At 34.7% G+C, this 22980-nt stretch overlaps 1 protein-coding gene across 1 annotated transcript in view; it reads right to left on the bottom strand.

Moving 5' to 3' along the window:
• CCDC178 (coiled-coil domain containing 178) overlaps positions 1 to 22980 on the bottom strand; it is a 388650-nt gene that overhangs the window by 116743 nt on the left and 248927 nt on the right. Inside the window, exon 18 of the mRNA XM_061169232.1 lies at positions 12586 to 12735. Coding sequence (XP_061025215.1) covers positions 12586 to 12735 — 150 coding nt within the window. The remainder of the gene's footprint in view (positions 1 to 12585; positions 12736 to 22980) is intronic.

The raw sequence follows: 22980 nt of genomic DNA, 5'->3' as shown, positions 1-22980 counted from the left end.
AGGCAATGACATATGGTATATGAATAATAGGCTGAGCAGGGTAGAGAAAAAACTATAAGAGAAGCTGTGGAGTAGCAGAAACTCTGTGGGCTTGAGTCCAATTGGCCTAGGTTTGAATTCCAGCACTGCTTCCCACTTAAAAGCAGTGTGGCCTTAAGTTACAAGAAAGCACATGTTATGGGTTTTATTGTATCCCTTCCCCCAAATTCATACGCTGAAATCCTAACCCCCAGGATCTCAGAAGGTGACTGTAATTGGAAATAAGCTCTTTACAGAGATAATTAAGTTAAAATGGGGTCATAAGGGTGGCCCCTAATTCAATGTTACTGGGGTCATTATCAGAAGAAGAAATTTAGACAGACGTGTAAAGAGGGAAGACAGTGTAAATACAAAGGGAGAAGACAGTCATCTACAAGCCAGGGACAGAGCCCTGGAAGAGATCCTTCCTTCACAGCCCTCAGGGAACCAACCCTGCTGACACCATGGTCTTGGACTTCTAGCCTCCAGAACTGAGAAAATATATTTCTGTTGTTTCTGCTACCCAGTCTGTGGTACTTTGTTACAACAGACTTTAGTTTCCTGAGGAAAAATGAGAATATGTCCAGTAGTTTCATAGAGTTTTTATAAATTAAATAATAAGAATAGAATGCTAATGATAATGTTATCCGTAACTGACTATTTATGATAGGGTAGGTGCAGCATTCAATGCTTCACACAGGTTGTAAATGCGTAGCTTGGTGACTGCCACATTGAAGGTGTGTAACAGACACTAACTATGTTTATTTTCTCTTATTTAATACAATAAAGAGATACTGAAGTGAAAATATACTGCAATGAAGAAGGAAAGATGCAAAGATAAAGGAAGAAAGAAAAGAGAGATATCTCATAAAAATAAGAAGAAACTAACACATTGTGGGGAGAAGAGAAACATATCAAAGGTTCCCTACACCAGAGAGTAATAGACTCCTCAGTGGCAAGGGATCAATCAGTAACTAGTTCTCAGGGTGAACACAGGAGAACATGTTTTCTTGCAGAGTACTTTTTAGGTATATTTAGTTAGAACTGTCACAATGTGTCTAAGCTTTTATATCCATGTGATCCTATAGTTTACATAGTATCTGTGTTGTAATGGTTTTAACAATATTAATAGTAAGAATGGAGAAAGGTTATCATGAAGTCATACATAGTATTGTATTGACTTTTTTTTAATTTCCTTTTTAGCTTTTTGAGTTACTGACACATTATTGCAGCAAAACATATGTAGGGTCAATTCATGCTGAATAGTTATTAGAAACCATGATAACAAAAGTCATTACACTGCAGTTCAGTTTTGACAGTAAAATTTCTGCAACATTATCACAAATCCTCATGCATTAGTGCAATGATCCTTACTATAGTTTCATATTAGAATCAAAAGATTGCTGTAGCATGCTTGATACAAAAAGTCAAGCAAGCCAAATTCTTTTCTGCTTTTACAGATAACATTTTTGCTCTTTTTCTATGTACATCATGCAGATAGTAGCTTTGTTTTATATACTTTTCTCAATAACCTATGAGTACATTGCATATATTTCTTTAAAATGAGGATTTTTCATTGAAAGACAACACAATTCTGATTACCAGCACCAAAGGAAATAATTTGAGAATTATTTTATATCTGACTCAACTTCAAAAATTCTAAAGCTATATTATTCACTGTGGTATTATCTTTCCTTTTCTCAGATAATGTGTTAGCTGTGGTTATAGTTTTTTTTTTAATCAGTGATCTACTATGATGGAATAGTACAAAATTTAAAAAGGGACATCTGTCATATTCAGGATAACTTTTATAGAAAAGCTGTGAGGGTTACCCTTCAGCTGACAAAGGGAAATATTTTTAATGTCTATCTGTACACAATATTTTTCAATAGTTACTCTTTTTTAAAATTTGAGGTATAACTGACGTATAATATCATATTCACTTCAGGTGTACAAAATTTGATATTTGCATACATTGCAAAATGATCAGCACAGTAAGTCTAGTTGCCGTCTAGCACCATACAAAGTTAGCTTTTAGGATTTACTCTCAGGCAACTTTCAAATATGCTCTACAATATTATTGATTATAGTCACTATGCTGCACATTACATGCCCCATGACTTATTTGTAACTGGATGTTTGTACCTCTTGATGTCTTTCACCTGTTTCACCAACTCACCAAATCCCCTCCCCTCTGGCAACAAACATTCTGTTCTCTGTATCTATGATTTTGGTTTTGTTTAGTTTGTTTTGTTTTTTAGGTTTCAAATATAAGTGAAATCATGTGGTATTTATATTTCTCTGTCTGACTTCTTTCACTTAGAGTAATTCCCTCAAGGTCCATACATGTTGTTACAAATGGCAAGATTTCATTCTCTTCTATGGCTAAGTAGTATTTAATTGTGTGTATATACCATATCTTCTTTATCCATTCATCCATCGATGGACACTTAGGTTGTTTCCATATGTTGGCTATTGTAAATAATGCTGCTATGCAGATAGGGGTGCATGTATCTTTTCAAATTAGTGTTTTCGTTTTCTTTGGATACATACCCAGAAGTGGAATTTCTGGATCATACAGCAGCTCTATTTTTAATTTTTTGAGAAACCTCCATACTGTTTTCCATTGTGGATGCACCAATTTACATTCCTATCAACAGTGCATGAGGGTTCCCTTTTCTCCACATCTTTGCCAACACTTGTTACTTCTTATCTTTTCAATAAAAGCCAGTCTAACAGGTGTGAGGTGATATCTCATTGTGGTTTTGATCTGCATTTTCCTGATATTAGTGATGATAAGCATCGTTTCATGTGCCTGTTGGGCATCGGTATGTCTTCTTTGGAAAAATGTTCATTCAGATCCTCTGCCCATTTTTAAATCAAATTGTTTGTCTTTTTTGCTATTGAGTTTTATCAATTCTTTATATATTTTAGATATTAATCCCTTACAGGATATATGTGCAAATATTTTCTCTCATTCAGTAGGTTGTCTTTCATTTTGTTGATGGTTTCCTTTGTTGTGCAGAAGAGTTTTAGTCTGATGTAGCCCCATTGCTTATTTTTGCTTTTGTTGACTTTGCTTTTGGAGTCAAAGCCAAAACTTCATCACCAAGACCAATGTCACATAGCTTACTGCCAATGTTTTCTTGTAGGAGTATTATGGTGTCAGGTCATACATTCAAGTCTAACTCACTCCGAGTTAATTTTTGTGTAAATGTAAGACAGTGGTCTAGTTTCGTTCTTTGGCATGTGGCTGTCCAGTTTTCCCAACACCACTTATTTAAAAGACCATCCTTCCCCCACTGTACATTCTTGGCTCCTTGAATATATGTGAGTGGGTTAATTTCTGGGTTCTCTATTCTGTTCCGTTGACCAATGTGTCTATTTTATGCAAATGCCATACTGTTTTGATTAATATAGCTTTGTAATAGAGTTTGAAGTCACAGAACATGATGCCTCCAAATTTGTTTTCCTTACTCAAGATTGTTGTGGCTACACAGTGTCTTTTGTGTTTCCATACAAATTTTAGGATTGCTTGTTCTATTTCTGTGAAAAATGCCATTAGAATTTTGATAGGGATTGCTTTGAATCTGTATATTGCTTTGGGTAATATGAACATTTTAACAATATTAATTCTTCCAATCCATAAGCATGGAATATCTTTTCATTTCTTTGCATCTTCCTCAATTTCTTTCATCAATGACATAGTTTTCAGTGTATAGGTCTTTCATCTCCTTGATTAAATTTATTCCTAGATATTTTATTCTTTTTGATACAACTGTAAATGGGATTTTCTTAATTTCTCTTTCTTATTTTATACTCTGCCACTTTACTGAATTTGTTTACTAGTTTTAACATATTTTTTGGTGGAGTTGTGAGGGATTTCTATATACAAAAACATGTCACCCATAAATAATGACAGTTTTACATCTACCTTTCCAATTTGATGCTATCTATCTATCTATTCATTCATGTATTCATTCACTCATTCATTCTTGCCTAATTGTTCTGGCAAGGACTTCCAAAACTATGTTGAATAAAAGTGGTGAGAGTGGGCATCCTTGTCTTGTTGCCAATCTTAGAGGGAAAGTTTTCAGCTTTTCACTATTGAGTATGATGTTAGCTGTGAGACTGCCAAGCATGGCTTTTATTATGTTGAGATACATTCTTTCTATGCCCACTTTGTTGAATTTTTTTTATCAGAAATGTATGTTGAATTTTGTCAAATGCTTTTTTTGCATCTATTGAGATGATCATATAATTTTTGTCCTTCATTTTGTTAATGTGGCGTATCATGTTGATTGATTTTGGATGCTGAACTATCCTGCATCCCTGGAACAAATCGCACGTGAACATGGTGTATAATCCTTTTAATGTATTACTGAATTCAGTTTGCTAATATTTTGTTGAGGATTTTTGCATCTATGATCATCAGCGATATTGGCCTGTAATTTTCTTTTTTGTGTGATTTTGGTATTGGGGTGCCTGGCCTCATAAAATGAGTCTGGCAGCATTCCCTCCTTTGGGAAGAGTTTGAGAATAGGTATTAAATCTTCTTTGAATGTTTGGTAGAATTCACTAGTGAAGCTGTCTGGTCCTGGATTTTTTGTTGTTGTTGTTGAGAGGGTTTTGATTACTGATTCAACCTCCTTACTCATAATTGGTCTATTTAGATTTTTCTATTTCTTCCTGATTCAGTCTTGGAAAATTTTATGATTCTAAGAATTTATCCATTTCTTCTATGTTGTCCAATTTGTTGGTGTATAATTGTTCATAGTAGTCTCTTGTGATCCTTTATATTTCTGCGGTATCAATTGTAACTTGTACTGTTTTATTTCTGATTTTATTTATTTGAGCCTCTCTCTTTTTTATTTCATGAGTCTAGCTAAAGGTTTGTCAATTTATTTAACCTTTTCAAAGAACCAGCTCTTAGTTTCATTGATCTTTTCTACTGTCATTTTAGTCCCTATTTTATTTATTTCCACTCCAATCTTTATTATTTCCTTCCTTCTACTAACTTTGGGCTTCATTTGTTCTTCTTTTTCTATTCCTTTAAGTTAGACTGTTTACTTGAAATTTTTCTTATTTCTTGAGGTAGGCTTGTATTGCTATGAATTTCCCTCTTACAACCACTTTTGCTACATCCCATATTTTGGTATGTTATATTTCCATTTTCATGTGTCTCTAGGTGTTTTTAAATTTTTTCCTTTTATTTCTTTGTTGACCCAAAAGTTGTTCAATAGCATATTGGTGTTTTCCACTTTTTTATTGTAATTGATTTCTAGTTTTATACCATTGTGGTTGGAAGAGATGCTTCATATGATTTCAGCCTTAAATTTATTGAGACTTATTTTGTGGCCTAACATATGATCTATCCTAGAGAATGTTACATGTGCACTTGAGAAGAATGTGTATTCTGGTACTTTTGGATGGAATGTTCTTTATATATCCATTAAGTCTATCTTGTCTAACGTGTCATTTAAGTCTGATGTTTTCTTAACAGATTTTCTGTCTGATGATCTGTCCATTGATGTAAGTGTGGTGTTAAAGTCTTCTATGATTATTGTATTGCTGTCCACTTCTCCCTTTAGGTCTGTTAATATTTGCTTTATATATTTTGGTCCTCCTATGTTGGGTGCATATGTATTTACAAATGTTACATCTTCTTGTTGGGTTGACCCTTTTATCATTATGTAATGTCCTTTTTTGTCTTTTATTACAGTTTTTGTTTTAAAGTTTATTTTGTCTGATATGAGTATAACTACACCAGCTTTCCTTTCATTTCTATTTTGCACAGAAAATCGTTCTCCATCTCTTCACTTTCAGTCTGTGTGTGTCCTTATATCTGAAGTGAGTTTCTTCTAGGTAGCATAAAGATGAGTCTTGTTCTTATTTTGTAACCATTTAGCCACTCTATGTCTTTTGATTGGAGAATTTAGTCCATTTACATTTAGAGCAATTATTGATAGGTTTGCACTTTGCCATTTTGTTAACTGTTTTCTGGCTGTTTTTGTAGTTCCTCTCTGTTCTGTTTTTCTTCTGCTGCTCTGTTTCCTGGTGGTTAATGACTTTCTTTAGTCTTATGTTTAGATTCCTTTCTCATTTTCTTTTGGGTATCTGCTATGGGTTTACGCTTTGTGGTTACCATGAGTTCACATATAACATACTATGTATATAATAGTCTATTTTAAGCTGGTAGCAAGTTAAAATTGAATTCATTCCAAAACTCTACATTTTTACTCCCCCCAGTTTTATGGTTTTGATGACACATTTTACAACTTTTATTTTATATATCCCTTAACTAATTATTGTAGTTTTAGTTAACTTTACTATTTTTGTCTTTAAACCTTTATGCTAGCTTTATAAATGATTAATTCACTACCTTTACTATATATTTACCTTTACCAGTGAGATTTTTGCTTTCATGTTTTCTTGTTATTAATTAGTGCCATTTATTTTCAGCTTATGAAGTAACTTTTAACATTTCTTGTAAGGCTGATTTAGTGGTGATGCACTCCTTTAGCTTTTACTTGTCTGGAAACCTCTTTATCTCTCCTTCATGATAGTTTTGCTGGGGTAGTGTATTCTTCTTTGGAAGTTTTTTCCTTTCAGTACTTTGAATATATTGTTTCACTCCCTTCTGGCCTGCAGAGTTTCTGCTGAAAAATGTGCTGATAGTCTTAGGGGGTTTTTCTTTGTAGGCAACAAGTTGTTTTTCTCTCATTGCTTTTAAAATTCTCTCTTTAACATTTGCCATTTTAATTATAATGTGTCTTGGTCTCTTTGAGTTCATCTTATTTTGAACTCTCTGGGATTCCTGAACCTGGATGTCTATTTCCTTATGCAGGTTAGAAAAGTTTTCAGCCACTATTGCTTCAAATATATTGTCTGCCCCTTTCTGTTTTTTCTCCTTCTGGAACCTTTCTAATGTGAATGTTATTGTGCTTGATGTTGTCCCATAGGTCCCTTGAACTAGTCTCACTTTTTAAAACTCTTTTCTTTTTGCTGCTCTGTTTGGGTGAGGTCCAGTGCCCTGTCTTTCAGATCCTGATCTTTTCTGCTGCTTCTTCTGGTCTGCTGTTAAACCCCTTTAGAGTATTTTTCAGTTCATTTATCATATTCTACAGCTCTGTGACTTCTCTTCAGTACTTTCTTATATTTTCTCTTGTTGCAGTTCTCACTGTGTTCATCCATTCTTCTCATGAGTTTGGTGAGCACCTTTATGACCATTATTTTGAATTCTTTATCAGGAAAAGAAAATTACTTCTGTTTCATTAAGGTCTTTCCCAAGGCTTTATCTTGTTTTTTGATTTGGAACATATTCCTTTCCTTTCTCACTGTGCTTGACTCTCTGTGTTTTTTCCTATGTATTAGGCAAAACACTTTCTATGTATTACCTCTCCCGGTCTTGAAGGAGTGGCCTTGTGTAGTTGAAACTTAACATTAAAACTTGCCCTAGGCTCCTGGTTGTCTCTCAAACCTTTGTGATTTTCTAAGCAGCCTGATTTATTCTTGATAGGTCCCCGCTGTTGACGGTGTGCCAAAACCTGTCGGTGTTCCAAGGGGAGGCATCTCATATATATATATATATGTATACAAAATTTTACCTTGAGTGTCTTTGGTATATCAGGGATCCCATCACACTCAATAAATCACGTTCAAGGTGTTGTTATCATTAAAAAGCTATTTATTGTCATATAACTCTACCAGAAGATCATCTTCTCAAAATTGCAAAAAAGATACATAAATCTACAATTCACTGAAAATTGGCATTAGACTGAAGAATTAGATTGATTTAAGCCAAGCTGACTTTTCTAAAGTATTATCCGGAAATATATACTTAGTTTTTGGTGTTTTTATCATGGGGTTTGGACAGCAAAAGGGAGATTCATTAGGATAAAACAAAAATGACGAGTGGTCTATTCCATTCTCAGGGATCAGAGGTCTCTTGAGAGTTCTTTAGAGAAAGGGACAGTAGGAATGTAATTCAAGCTCATTAGTCTATGAAGTGTGGTAACTCCTTTAGAGCAAGTTTGTGTGTGTATGTGTGTGCGCACATGCTCATATACCTGTGTCCTAAGAGAGGGAGGAAGAAATACTGACAAAGTCATTACATACCTGTTGTAGGCAAAAATTATTTAAAAATTACGGTTTTCCTTTCAAAGAAATGAATTTCTATCGACTTTGAAACAAGCACATAAAAATCACCACTCAAAGCCTATTTTTAATACATGCAAGATAATAAGCAATATGAAATACTTATAAAAATGAGAACTAAAACAGCTTTCACATTTTCTTTAGGAAAATAATTTTTTTCACTGCTAGAATTGACTTTGACTTCTCACCCAGTCAATGTAAAGTGAGTTTTAGAGGAAACCCACGTTTGAAAACTGAAAGAGGAAAGAGAAAATGTGCTAATGAGATCTCTGAATGATACAATATTTTTGAGAATTTATGATGGAAACTGTCCATAGAGGCTGAGGTGATATAGACTAAAGAGCAAAGATTCATGATTTGTCCTTTGGCTGGGTGAAGAGAGGATGTTGTTGGGCTTTGATTCTATGGTCTATTCTAGGAAAGAATCCCTTGGACTCTGGGGATTACAGCAGTCAGCATGGAAGCTGAGATGAGGTGGTATATTCCTGTGCCCTTTTTTGTATCTTTGTCAGTACAGTGGATGATTAATCATTTATTTTGAATAATTGAATGAATGAAGTGTTTGAATTCTGTGAGGTCCAGAATCACCCCTTAGAGCTCCAGAGTAGTCCTCTGATTCATGTCCCTACATGACTCCTTCACAAGATCAGGTCACTAAAAGGTGATGCTCCAATCTGAGCATATCCATGGCAGTTACTCATTACTTCTCAGCTACTGGTCCCTTCAAACCTTGGAAAAATATCACAGCACATGCTCATCTATAGTCTCTTGGAGACAACATTTGAACCTAAGTTAAGGCAACTGTGTCCTAGGCCAACTTTTCTTCTAATTAACTGTATATGTATTAAATCCCTGAGCCACTCAGGCCCTAAGGTTCCTCATCTGTAACACAGTCTTCTAAAGAGATGGGTAAAATTTCTAAAGGCACTCCTAGTCCAAAGGTTTTACAATTTAAGAGTTGTGAAACCTATCTATAATACTTATGGAAATTAAATAGCTTCTAATTAAGTAGGTAGTCCTTTCCTCATTGGAAAATCATCACTGAAAAAGTGGCTTCAATGTGATGAAATTACAAAAGCAATTAGTGAATCAAATAATCTGTTTCAGTTGGACACTAGAGACATAATGCATACTTTACGTGGCTTTTACATGCTTTTAAACCCAATGAGACATGTATAGAATTGTTCAGTAATGTTATAGTAGAGAGGTAGTGTCATGGTTATGAAATGGTTGGATGTAGGAAAATTCTGAGTTTTATTTCCATCTCAGTAAGTCTTCCTCTACTCGGGTTACCATGTGACACACTCAATCTCAGTTCTATATCTTATATAGGAGATGATGATAATAATGATAATAATAGAAAAATTTCTAGGATTACTGAGGGACATTTCAAAGATAATGTTTGCAAATTGCATGGCACAGATACCTGTCCACGTAAGTGCTTGTTAAGCACTGACTGATTCTATCATAATCTGTATTCCCTTAGTGTGAAAGCACTGAGAATTTGAGTAGGGCAAAGGTTAAGCTTTATAAGTGGTTTATAAAAGAACTAAAATATATTTTAACCAGTTTTGGAAGAGATCTTGTTTTCAGCCAACAGAACCATCAACATTTGCACGCTTGCTTAGCTTACCTTTCTTTGCAGGCCTGAAGAACTTGAGATAGCAATTAAAACAAACACATGGTAATTTTATTGACATATTCATGTTTTTTTTTAAAAAAGAATATATGAAAAATATATCTGAAATCTTTCAACGAAAATGACGAAAATGTACATTTTCACATAGAAATACAACCTGTTTTTTGGTTATTTTTCCTTCATTCCTCTTTAGTGTGATTTTAAATTTTGAGATCTGAGAAGCTTTAGACTAAATTCTGTTCTCTCATAACCCATGAACATGGCTAATAAGAATTTTGCATAATTGTTTTTGTTTGTTTCTGATTTTTAAAGGGTAAAATTAAAAAAAGAAAACATACAGGAAAGTGTCAAGAAACATGTGCAAAAGAAGCAGATATAATTCTATCACCAAAAGTAATACTATAACATTCTAAAATTTGAGCCACCTGTATATAAATTTGTGGTAAGGAAGGGGACATTATTTTTTGCACTTAATTTGTTTTACTGTTCCATTAAGCTTTCTTTGCTACTCTCGGTCTAAAAATACTGAGAAGTAGAAAAGTGCATAATTTGTGTAAAAAGAATAATACTCCCTAAGAAGCAGGGTAAGTAAAATATAATTATTTACCCTGCCAAATGGAACGTATGTTCAGAGTCAATGAAATTATTCTAAAACAGGAAAGAGATACAAAAAATTCCATTTTATCTGACAAAGAAATTCAACAAGGGAATCCGAGGTTGAGCAGCGCTTCTGTGTACCCAAAACTAAACTGGTCAAGGGAAATGCTGCACTATCAAGAGAATGGACTAAAATATTAAAGAGTTTTCTCGGTTTTGATGGCCGAATTCCATCCTGTAAGCAGTGCATTAGACGCTAATGACATATGATTTCTCACTGACAGATTTAACAGCATCAATAAGGCCCCTCTGTCCACTGCAGCAAATTGATCCTACATGACACCGACAAGGGCAGCCTGCACTTAATGACCTCCATCACTGAAGAATGGAAATGAAAAATGATTGGAAGTACAAATAAATCTTTGAAAGTTTCCCTGAAACAGGTGTGCTAAAAGTGATTCGTTTGAGGGATCATCACAAACATAAACCCAATCTCTTAGCATGCTCCACTGTCTGTTCATACCAGGGTCTCACTCCTTGGATCTTGAATCAGGATGTGCTTTAATTCCAAAAATGACATCAAGACAACTTGGTTCTTACTATGGAAATACTTTGCTTAGGGATCTTTCTTAAAGGCATGAATTCTTCACTAGTTATGCAGGTATCTAATTTATTTGTCATTTGCCACCAAAGGATTCTATACAAACTGATAACAACTATAGATAAAAACTTATTTTTGTTTCCTTCCTGGTTAGAAAAGGGAATACAGTATAGCCATTGATTCTTTTATCCTCCTCAATTATCAGCAACAAATGAAATATGTTTAAACTCAATAACAATGTCAAATGCGTGAAGTGATTGGCAAAACCTCCATGGATACACTGATATCCTTTCTTTGAATACTGCACAATGGTTTGAAGACACTAAAATTTTGGCATATAGTTGTATTCTTAATTCTTTCCCAAACACACTTATTTCTTGATCTACCTTCATCTTGCTACTACTTCAATACAAATTTTTAAGAGAAAAATACACACTCTCTCTCCCAATATATTTGGAAGCTTTAACTTGCGCGAGAGTAGATGGATGGGAAACAAAGGGTGTTTATAAGCAGCATAGTAGATGAATGTAATGTAATAGTTACTCACAGTTGCATAGTAATTTTATTTTCAAAGTAACTATGGCAGTTGGTCTCTTTTTTATTCTTAATCAAAACTTTCCTCTGAGGTAAATTTCACTTTACCGATGAGAAAACTGAGGTCATAAAGGGTAAATAACTTGCCAAGATCACTGAGCTAGTAATTGGTAGAGCTTACACTCAAATCCCGGCCTTCTGTCTTCCCAATATTCCATAATAGTAAATATAGTACTGAAGTTTTAAGCTACTAATTGATAGTGTAGTAATCTCGGTGACAACAGGTGAAAGGATTCATTAGCAATCTACTGGTTTTTACAGCTAGGTGAATTGTTAAAAATTAATCGTGCCTCTAGTTTTTGAAATTTAAATTCTGGGAAGAAATAAAGATTCAAAGGAAAATAACTTCTTGTCAATGAGTAACTGGAGAAGAATATAGAGGAAGTGGCTGTATCTTAACACTCTAAGAATGGACCTTTCTCTTTGCTTTTGGATTTGTGGGCATATTGTGTGTTTTCCTTTTCCACTTTTAGTATTATAGAAGATTTTACAAAATATTTTAGAATTTCTGGTGATTTCCAGAAACCAGAGAGGTCAAGTTTCTCCAAGTTTCTAATTAAGCCTCATATTTAATAAGAAAATAGGAACCAAAATATGGAGCCCACACATCATGAGGAAGAATTAAAGGTATATCATGGAAAGTTACCTACATATGGAACTGAAATTTGAAATATATGATAATATATTTAAATCTATGCATTACAAATATTTGGTAGTTCAGGTCACAATAATTAAAAGCAAATTAGTATAAAATTGTGGATTAGAAAGTACGCTTTTTCATTTCTCAAATATTCTTTCAAAATTCAACTTCAAAATGTTGATAAAAATATAAAACAAAACTTTACAAAACGAAAACATGCCATTTGGTGGCATATAAAAGACCACCATAAGACTGGAGACCCCATGACTGACTACTTGTTACTTTTTGTGGTACATATGTCAAGTAAATCATTATTTTAGAAAAATATGAAAAACCTACCTGTTTCTTATCTTGAATTGAACCATCAAGTGATAGCTGTTTTTCATATTGGTTGAAATAGTTGTCCTTTACTGTTAAGAATACATTTTGTAATTTCTGATACTCTTGAGCTAAATGTAGATTTTCTTCTAGTGAATCATCTTGTATTTTCTAGAAGATAAATATATACATGTATTTAATTAAATCATTTTAATTTATGTTTGAATTTTTACATTTGAATTATCTAAAAGTATTACATTATATGTTGTAGAAAAATAAAACCAAAAAGATGCTTCCCTTGACACTAATATCCTCCTTGGATTTAATAATTTTCGTTCTTGATGCAAGTGGTCTTTTTATTTATTATTATTATTTTTTTGAACATTGATTCATCAGAGTCTGTCTGACTTTTGTTCTCCTTTTTTCCCAGACCTCCCTCCACAATGTCTTGGGAAGTACCCAGTCCTGGAGGCTTCACTTAGCATCCCAGAAGACTTCCTCCAATTTCCCACCCCTTTTCATTTTCTCAAGCCCCAGTGCTCAAGCAGACAGAAGACATTTGGAAGCTTAGAATCCTATTTCCAAGAGGTTCAGAGTGGTGGCACTCACAGAAAACATTCAAAACACAGAGAAGTAAAGAGTAAAAAAGACGAGGAGCAAGGAACTCAACGTTTAGAAGCACCCAGAGAAAGCCATTATTTGTTACTAGTATACTTTAGCTATATTCAAAGCTAAATCTGCTCTGCGAGCAGCTGAGAACTTTACAACACTGCCCATGACTAAATATATATATGTCAAATCTAATACAAACCCCTCAGAATGTAACTTTTGCCAACATTACCCACTCGCAAATTAGGGGCTGCCTTTCATTTTAAGTTAGAGGTGTGATTCAGTTTAGTTGCTGATTCTTTTTACATTTCTAGCACAGAAAATTTTCTTTGGCTGCTTCAAAAAATATGGAATTTATCAACAGCCTTAAATATTTTCAAACCTGTTAATCTAGTAATTCATCTTATGGAAATTTATCCTAATCAAAAAGCTTTATTTGTTACAACATTATTTATAGTAGCAGAAAGTTTTCAAAACATATAAATGCAGATTAATCATGACAATGATAATGATGATTAACTAACTAGATATAAAAATAACCATTGTGAAGCAGTTAAAAATGTCTCTTTGGGAAAACTGCTATCACATCAAACCTTTAGTTTAAGTTGTTAAAAACTATATCACAGTATGAGAATGCGCACAGAGGAAATGTAATTCAGCAGAAAATTGCCTGTACAAATATTTCTCTATTTACGCACTTGAAGAAGATTTATTAAGGTCAACAAACATATTTCTCATGAAAGCCTGGTATCCATATTGAACCCTAATGATTAATATTATGTCACAGGTGTTCTTCAAAAAGCCAAAATGATGAACTGAGAACCATTTTAAGTGTCCTTGTCCTAATTCTGGCACAATAATTTAAAACTTTAGAAATTTCTATCTAATAAACTTGCTTAAAATCACAGAATTATCTTTTGGTAGGAGGACAAAGTGTCTATGAATATTTTTCTTTGGTGGAGATACCTTTGAAAAAATGGTTACAATTCTTTTTGATATCTTAACACTAATACAAAAATCTAATCCTCAAGTGATTAACTTGAACTTTGATACATGTTCTAAAGGAGGCATGAGAAGAAATTATTTTGAGTATTTTTGTTTGTTGTTTGACTTAAGCACATTCTGATACCTGAGATATTCTACTTCTCAATTACATTTCTTTCAAGACCCAGATGGCTATTTAAATGTTGAATTTGAGAGGAGTGCTACAAAAGTTGTGGAATTTGTTTTAAACTTACTTAATGGAACTTAATTGGGGATATATTTGGTACTTTATGCTTCGCTCATTGTGTAATGTACAGTTTTATTCCCAAATACCTACATTTTCAATTTCTGTATGACACCAGTTGTTACTGTTTTATATGCCATGATTAGAGTAGATACCAAGAAACTGAACTGTGTATTTAGGCCAATGAATCTTCAAAACATTGTTACATCAGTCATGATACTTTACATTATCATTTCTCAGTAATGAATGTATAGAAGGATTTACCAATTCACTACCTATTCCTGAAAGTCAGTGACCTTCAGATGTGCAACGAAGTTTAAGTTTCTTAATTTTAAATAATGTATTCTGCTGATGTTCTTTTATGTTTAACTGTGGTTTCACCTCACAACTCTGACTGGTTTAATTTTAACCAATGGTATTATAACATGCAAATGAAACAAAGAGTGAATGATAATTACTGATGGATATGTGTCCAGGTGAAATAATGCTACCACTACTGGAGTTGAACAGCAAGCAGTAGAAGATATTAAATAAAGGCACAAAAGTTGGAGTTGGCAATATAATAAAAGGGTGAGAAGAAAGAAGGAACTAATAACAGAAGTAGATGGCTTTTACATACTTTTAAATTCAATCCAGCTAAATCTTATCAGTAGAGTATTTCTACTTAAGGTCTTGACTAAACTCAAACTTAACCAAAAAGTTTGTTTCTAAAACCATTAAAGAAAAATTTGATTGTAATCTCTATAGGTTAAAATAACTGCACTCTGAGTTGATTTACAATATTATTTTATTCATTCATTCATTCTCATTTTCATCCTTTTGCTTATTCAAAACTTTCAATTTAGTAACTACTGTATGCCAAGATTTAAGATGTAATGGTGAACCTCAAGAATTTGTGGTCTTATGGGAAAGATTTATATTTAAAAATCATAGAAATTTATAATTAGAGAATAGAATTTATAATCTTTTGCATTTTTTTGTGTTTTCCATATGCATTAAACTCACCCCAAAGGTCTGAATAAACACTTTCTCAAAGCCAGATTTATTGGTATGTATTCAATTCCCATTATTAATGATTATTAAGATGATGAAACATTGGGAGTATGGACTGATAAAGAGAAGAGAGGTTGAATGTCTGTTAATAGTTTCCATGTTGCCTAGAATTTAGTAAGGAAAATACTTAGCTTGAGGAGGGTTTGTTCTCTGTTATCTCAAATTATTTGTTAAACTTTGATGTCTGGGGGTATATTCAGCTTATTATGCCAACATTTTATTAGGAAATAAAGATTATGTTTATGAAGGGTGAACAAAAATTACTTATAAATTCCATGAGGGCTGACACCATCATTTTGTTTACCTGTAAGCAGGTAAAGCAGAGCTGACATTAGTGGGTACACAAGTTTTTAGTAAATGAATGAATGAATACACAGAATAAACAGTTAGGAAATGCATGCATTTATCACTTTAGAACTACACATTTTATTGGCCCACTTCCATGGAATAACTTATTGATGATATTACAATGACGCACATTTATTTATATTATTTGATACTATACTACTTCAGAGGTGAAGATTTTAAGGATGTATATAAAAAGAATTCACACAATATGTTTTTAAATTGAGTATTTGAACATTATTCTAAGGATATACCACACTGTCCAGACTGAGCGAGAGTTCTTTCTCTGGGTGCATCGTTGATTTTCACAAGGCACGTGAATCCCTTGAAACTGTACACAGTGGTTTTTTTTTCGAATTACCTAATTAGCCTATGATCCTAAAAGTAATGAGAAACCATTGCTAAAGCAAGACCTGGCCTCTTCTGTCACCAAAAATGCTGAAAAATGAAGGCAGATTGCGACCCCAAGATATCAAAATAGTAGTTTTCCCTTTATTTTCCACTTGACCTTTATCATTCTTTAAGCCCTATATTTCATCTAGGATTTTCCCTCCACTTTCTCCATTTACAGCTTCTTTTTCTCACTCTTCCCCTTCTCCTTTCCCTCTCCCACTGGGTAAGTGGGGAATAGGGAATTATAATGAGAAATGAGTTCTTTTTGGACAAATATAGAGCATATATCATCTATTTATGTTTCACCTTGTGATATATAGACAAGAACTTAGAAATAAGGCTGAATTTGAATGTTAACTTATGCATTCCACACATAATGGAATGGCTACTGTCCTAGTTATTATAATTACAGACAGGGAAGGAAAGCCAATGAGAAGTCAGGTGAGGCAACTTGTATTTTCCAAAAATGGCCACAGAAATATTTTCATTCCCACATGTTCTTCCAGAACCTGTCACTCCCTATCAAGAAGCACAGTCTATATCTCCTTCCCTTGAACCTGGGGAGACTTGTGGCTTCTCCAGCCAATAGAGTATGGTGGAAATGATGCTGTGTGATTTCCCAGGCTAGTTTATTTAAAAGAGCTAGTTTATTTAAAAAGCTAGTTTATTAAAAAAAAAAAAAAAAAAAAAAAGCATACAGTTTCTGCCTGGCTCTCTCTTTGGGGACATTTACACTTGGACCAGCCACTATGTTGTGAGGAATCCAGGCCACATGGAGAGGTTATTGGTGTTGTAGGTGTTCCAGTAAACAACCCTAGCTCAGGTCTCAGATAACAGCATCAACTGTGAGTAAATGAGTCATCTGAAGATGATTCCAATGCTTAGTCTTCAAGTCATCCAGATGATAGTTTAGAATGTGTGAGAAGAGACAAGCTGGCCCTGCTATGTCCTGTCCAAATTTCTGACACATAGAATCCTGTGCCATGAAGTTTTGGGGTATTTGTTATGCACCCATAGAAACCGAAACACCAGGCATCTTGTGCAAGGTTACAAACATATTAAGTGGAGGACCTGGCTTTGTACCCAGGCCGACTGGCTCCAGATCCCATACTCTGCACCATCCACTATACCTCCTTCATAAACATAAGCCAGCATTCTCTAATTCTACACAATGCCGTCTTTATAAAACCTAATGACATTAAACAATCAGATCAAATAACACAATTACCTTGTTCTGAGCCTATTTCCACCAACCTCTTTTCATAAATCTGGCTAACACATAGCTTGTTGACATAGATAAATTGGGCTGCTGAAGGAAATTAGAACTTGGTCCCCTTGGTAGCTACTTTTCATTGTAAGTCAATATGGGTATGCTGGTTACCTATAACCAGTCTTGTGTTTTTTGATCTACATAATTCCATATTCCATGATTTGATTAGGCCTGATGTATTCACTGGCAAGACCATGTGTCAAGTGCATAGACCTTTACAGCTGAGGCCTGCACAACTCTGGACTACAGTTGATTGCAACAGAGTAATGCTACATGTTGAGATCACTGGAGGTCCAGCCAGATACACTTACTCTGGAGAAAGCCTAAATCCATTTGAACTTTTTTTTTTGAGCGAAGGGCAGAGGGGATCATTTGTTTTTAATTTAAGATGGACTAATGGCAAAGGAGAGTACAAGAAAAAAACTTGATCTAAACATTCTAGAGAGATGGTTATGATCAAAATATTTGCATGGTACATGTAGGTGTAGAAAACCTACATAGCTATTTACAAATGTTTTAGTGTTATTAAAATAGTCCTAGTGCCTATGACTAAATTTATAATGTCATCTATACCCTCAGTTACTCTTAATACAGGCATTTGGATCCAGTTCACCGGGCAGATGGCTAGGTCCTTCTCTCAATTATGCATTCATTGTAAGAGAGTTGTCATCTTCTGACCCAGTTCTAATTCTAACTGTCTGATCCTAATGTGATTATGTGTGGCAGTCTCAGATGATCTTTTCTGATGATCTGTCTGTCATCTCCTGATTCTTGGTTGTTAATAGTTTTCTGCAGACAGCTCCTTGCTTTCTTGCATCTTGCCAGGGCTCTGCTGGCTGTTGCTGCCGTGTCTGTGTCGTTACACTGACTGCACCACACTCACTCTAGTCCCATGGTTCGAAAGTTGACTTGCTGCCAGAACCACAGAAAAGCAAAAGTTGTATTGCTGATATTTATTGATCAATGTTACTCTAGAGCATCCTCACTTCTAGCTTTCATTCATTTATTCATTTGCTCAATCATTTGTTTAGCAAACCACTGGTAGGTTTACCTTATAGGTCCAACTCTATAGTTACCCCAGGGATTAAAGAGAAGGCTGGATGTGACCTCTTTTTACCAGGGATGACAGGCTAGACTGGGAGGAGGCAGAGTGCAACCAAGTCCATTCGAGGTATTTCTTGAAGTACCCTGAATTGATTCTACCAGGTGGGGAAAGCGGGGTCAGAAAAGGTTTCATAGAAGAAATAAACGGTGACCTGAATCTTAGAAGAACCATTTTATTTGGCTGGTGATATAAGCTGTCCTGCCATTTGGGTCAGCATATATTTGAGAAAACATTGAGAACAATGTTTTCTTGGCCCCTTTAGGACTATTAGATTATTGTTTCCTATGACTTGTGAATTGGACTTCCATAGATCATGTTCAATGTTCTGTTATCTCTTGACTTTAAAATGCTACGAGGTAAATAATGAAATGTGCCCATATATTTAGTATCTCACTGATGCACAGCATCATATATAACACTCCGAGCACCAATGTTTCAGTCGCATGTGATCCCGTACAGATGCTCATGCCTTACACCATTGATATCATACCACCCAATCTCCACAATCCCCACATTTGCTTTTGGTACACCTCTGCCAGTTTAGGGCACTGGATTGGTAGTTTTGCGCGTGGTGATGTTTTGATGTTATTAAAGCAGGCATCAGTACTGAGACTGATTCACAGAATGTGCAGGGGATAGACTTTAGAATAAATGAGACATGGAGGTTCCAAGTCTCTTTGTGAACACTATTGCTTCAAAAGCTTTCTCTTCGATTTGTGGGAATTAGCGTGGTGAACACAAATGCTTAAAATACATGCTAATTCTCTAACAATATAACAGACACGGAGAAAACGCATACTTTTCAGATGCATCACCTACTGTGTGCATGGAGGCATTATTGCATTGTTGCTCCCTTAAAACCTATACACCAATTACTACAGAAAACGAGAGCTCTCCCCAGTGTTTCCAAGGAGTAAGTCTGTGAGAATGATATGTGTCGATACCCTGAAGTCTCAAAGGAGCACATAACTGTTTTAACTCTCCCAGGACCCACTTCCTTGTCTGTGCTGCCATGGAAACCAGTCTCTTGTCCAACTCGAGTTCTCCGATAATTAGTCTTGAACATTCTTGATTTTTAAATGCACAAATCAGTCCTCTGCATCAAGGTTGTAACATGCCTCATACTCTACATATTATCAAGTTTGACAAAATGCTCTCTATTCACTAATTTATTAGCAACTGGTATACACAAAGCACTATGGGGGACACTATGAGAGTTCAAAGAGCCCCTTTAGGACATTGTTTGATAAAAGCCTGCCACCTCGTCACTGCTAGACACCAGCGGATGCTTTGCTTAGCTCCTCCACCCCAGCACCCAAGTAAGTGACCACACACAGGACTCCTTGTCTGAGTTCCCTGACGGGCTTACACATTTGGCTACGGCTGGTTTACTCAACAGTTTACTAATGGACACTACAACATTGCCTCTCAGAACTCAGAAAACATCCATTGGGAATTTATGAGTACTTGGTATTAGCCCTGCTTTTCCTTATTATGTTTTGACTCTGTCCAGTGTATATATTTGACCAGGAATTACTGACATCAGCATGAAAAAATACACAATTTCAGGGCCAAAGGAGCTTGCAATCAGATAGGGGAATTGAGGCATTCCCAAAGCTAACTACATTAGATTACATTAAACATGAAGAAGGATGGGAGACGTATCCAAACTATGAGACTAGTTCCATGAGAGAGCAGCCCAGTGAAAGTGAGGAGCAAAGCTTCAAGGAAGAGTCAGTTTTTGAATAGATTCTGAAGATATTTCATACACAAAGTGTTGTATATGTTCTTGGCAGGGAAAAGTCTGGCTTGGAAACATAGATGCTTGTTAAATATTAAAAAGCACCTGATTAATACGGGTTTGTGGGGTTTTTGTTTTTGTTTTTTAAAGGAAGATTTACCTCCATGTTGCCTGTAGCTTTTCTCCTATAACTACTCAATGGCTTTAGGGATTGCTAAATACAGATGCCACTTACATTAGCTATTAAATTTTTATTTGATCCAATTTTCTTCAATATAATTCTAAGTCCCCTCAAAGTATCTTGTATAAGTGATTAGAGAAACAAATTATATAATGAGAAAAAGAGAGTAAAAATCGGTGTAATGTAATCTATATCCCCAATATATTTTTCCAAGTTAAAATACACGATTTCAACAAATACATGTATGTCCTCAGTAAGTGACAGTCACAGTACTAATAATTACCCTAAACTTTTTTACTTTATTAAATAAACTTTAAAAATTTAATCCTGAATATATATGAATTTAATAATGTGTCTTCTAATATTGTTTAAGATTGTTAAACAGAAACATATTTGCATACTATTTCCTTTTTAAACATCCCTACACATTATTATAATTTAATTGTATTTCAACTGTCAATATTTTAAAATATATTTTTAACATCTGCTACTCTTTTCACCATTTCATACGAAAGACTGAACAACCTCCTCTACATGGGCACCTCCTGATGGGAATGGTTTAAGATTTAGAAAGGTTTCCTATTTACTCACATTTTAATGATATACATTTCTACTTCACTGGTGGAAAAGGCTGATCAGTCACAGAAAGGTCAGTTAACACTAAATAGACCCTTTCTTTATGTAATTACAAAGAATAATATCTTTGTGCTGAGGGCACTGCCCGTGGAGTGGGTGATGCAGAGAATTAATGTGCTGCCTTGTTGGCCCATGGGATAGAGATTCCAATACAATAACCACAACTTATTCTAATTATGCAGCTTTAAAAGGTCATCAGCAAAAAGAGTCAAGGAATTATCAACTAACTTTATCATAAAGTGATAAGGTACTACATAAATGCAGAAACTATAAGAACAGTACCTTGAAACTTTATTACAAATGAGAGGAAGACTGATCTAAGAGGTTGCAGGACGTATATTATGGCATAAATTGAGTAAACTCATTGAGAAATTAAAATACATGCTATTTCATAATTTCCTATTGATGTAGTCAGGTAACCTGATCTCACCTGATATTTGTAGAAAATGTTTAATCTTGAAAATCCTTTTTATATTTAATGTCAATTTCTTTGCCACATCCATGCTATGGTATACATTCTGGTAGAATTTAAATATTTCTTTTAAAAATCTATTTGTTATAAAATGATGCATGCTGATTATAGTACACACAAATAAAAGAGAGGTACATGAAGTAGAAAATTAAAGCCCCTCGTTGCAATAACCACAGTCAGTTTTATACCCCAGAGATAGTATTAACAATTTGGTGCAAGTCCTTAAGGAATAGAAAATTTTTAAAAATTCTTATATTGACAATGAGAGAATGGAGGCCAGGAAAGTCAATTTCTTGTCCAAGGTTGCTTAAGAAGAAAGCAGCAATAAGGTGAGAGTCCAATCTGATTTCAGCCTAACTCCCGTCTTGGGACTACATCACTTCCTAACCATGAATGTGAATTACAGGGCCCTTAAGATTCCAGATTGATATGTGTAAATGCTCTCATTTCTGAATACTCTATATAATTACATCAGTCTTTCAAAAGAAGCTGGATGCTCATAGAAAAAGCGTCCTTTAAAATTAAAAAAATGCGTCTCAGTGTCTTTTCCTCGGGAATACAGGGTCAGAAAACATTAGACCCATTGACCCAGAGGTGCCAAATATGAAATGTACAGCAAATAATTTGCAGTCTAATAAAATATCCTATGGATAGAATTATCACCAATGTTTTTTTTCTCTTTTGTTCCTCTCAGATATTCCTCCTCCTGAGAAATAAAAGATCATGAGCATCTCTAACCACCTGATGTGGTTCACACTGGGGTGCTGTCCAAACCTTGTAAAGATTCTCAAGTAGAAATAGGATTTAAAATACCTAAGGCAATTTTCTATAGAGGCTCATCTTTAGACACATCTACTTCCCCAGATAACTACATCCCACTATGGGAAAAATCATATTCTAGAACAGGGATCATGAAACTATGGCTGTCCAGCTGAATCCAGCCCACTACCTGCTTTTGTAAATGAAAGTTACTGGAGTACCGTCACACCCATTCGTTTATACACTGTCTATGGCTGTTTCTGCACTGCAGTGGCAGAGTTAAATAGCTGCAATACAGGCTAAGTGGACCCCAAGGCCTAAACTATTTATTGTCTTTCCCTTTACACAAAATGTTTGCTGACCCCTGCTTTAGACCCTAAATTAATATATAAGTATCATGCAAAACAAAGTTCCAATTTAGACCTCTCATTTAAGATCTACTTGGGCTGTACTTATGATCCTGCATAAAGAAAGACTGTTGGAAAGCATTTTCTTTATTTTTCCAGCAGAGGCATGCACTAAGGAGACAGCCAATTAATAGTTCAAATACGTCTCCCAAGTCCTTAAAAAAATAATGAGATGCTTGTAAGCTTTTTAAGTACTCTCAAAACAGAGTAACTTTGC

This window comes from Eubalaena glacialis, chromosome 15 (assembly GCF_028564815.1).
Source record: "Eubalaena glacialis isolate mEubGla1 chromosome 15, mEubGla1.1.hap2.+ XY, whole genome shotgun sequence".
NCBI lineage: Eukaryota > Metazoa > Chordata > Mammalia > Artiodactyla > Balaenidae > Eubalaena > Eubalaena glacialis.
The sequence above is the reverse complement of the archived record's forward strand: the minus strand, read 5'-3'. Positions and strand labels throughout refer to the sequence as shown.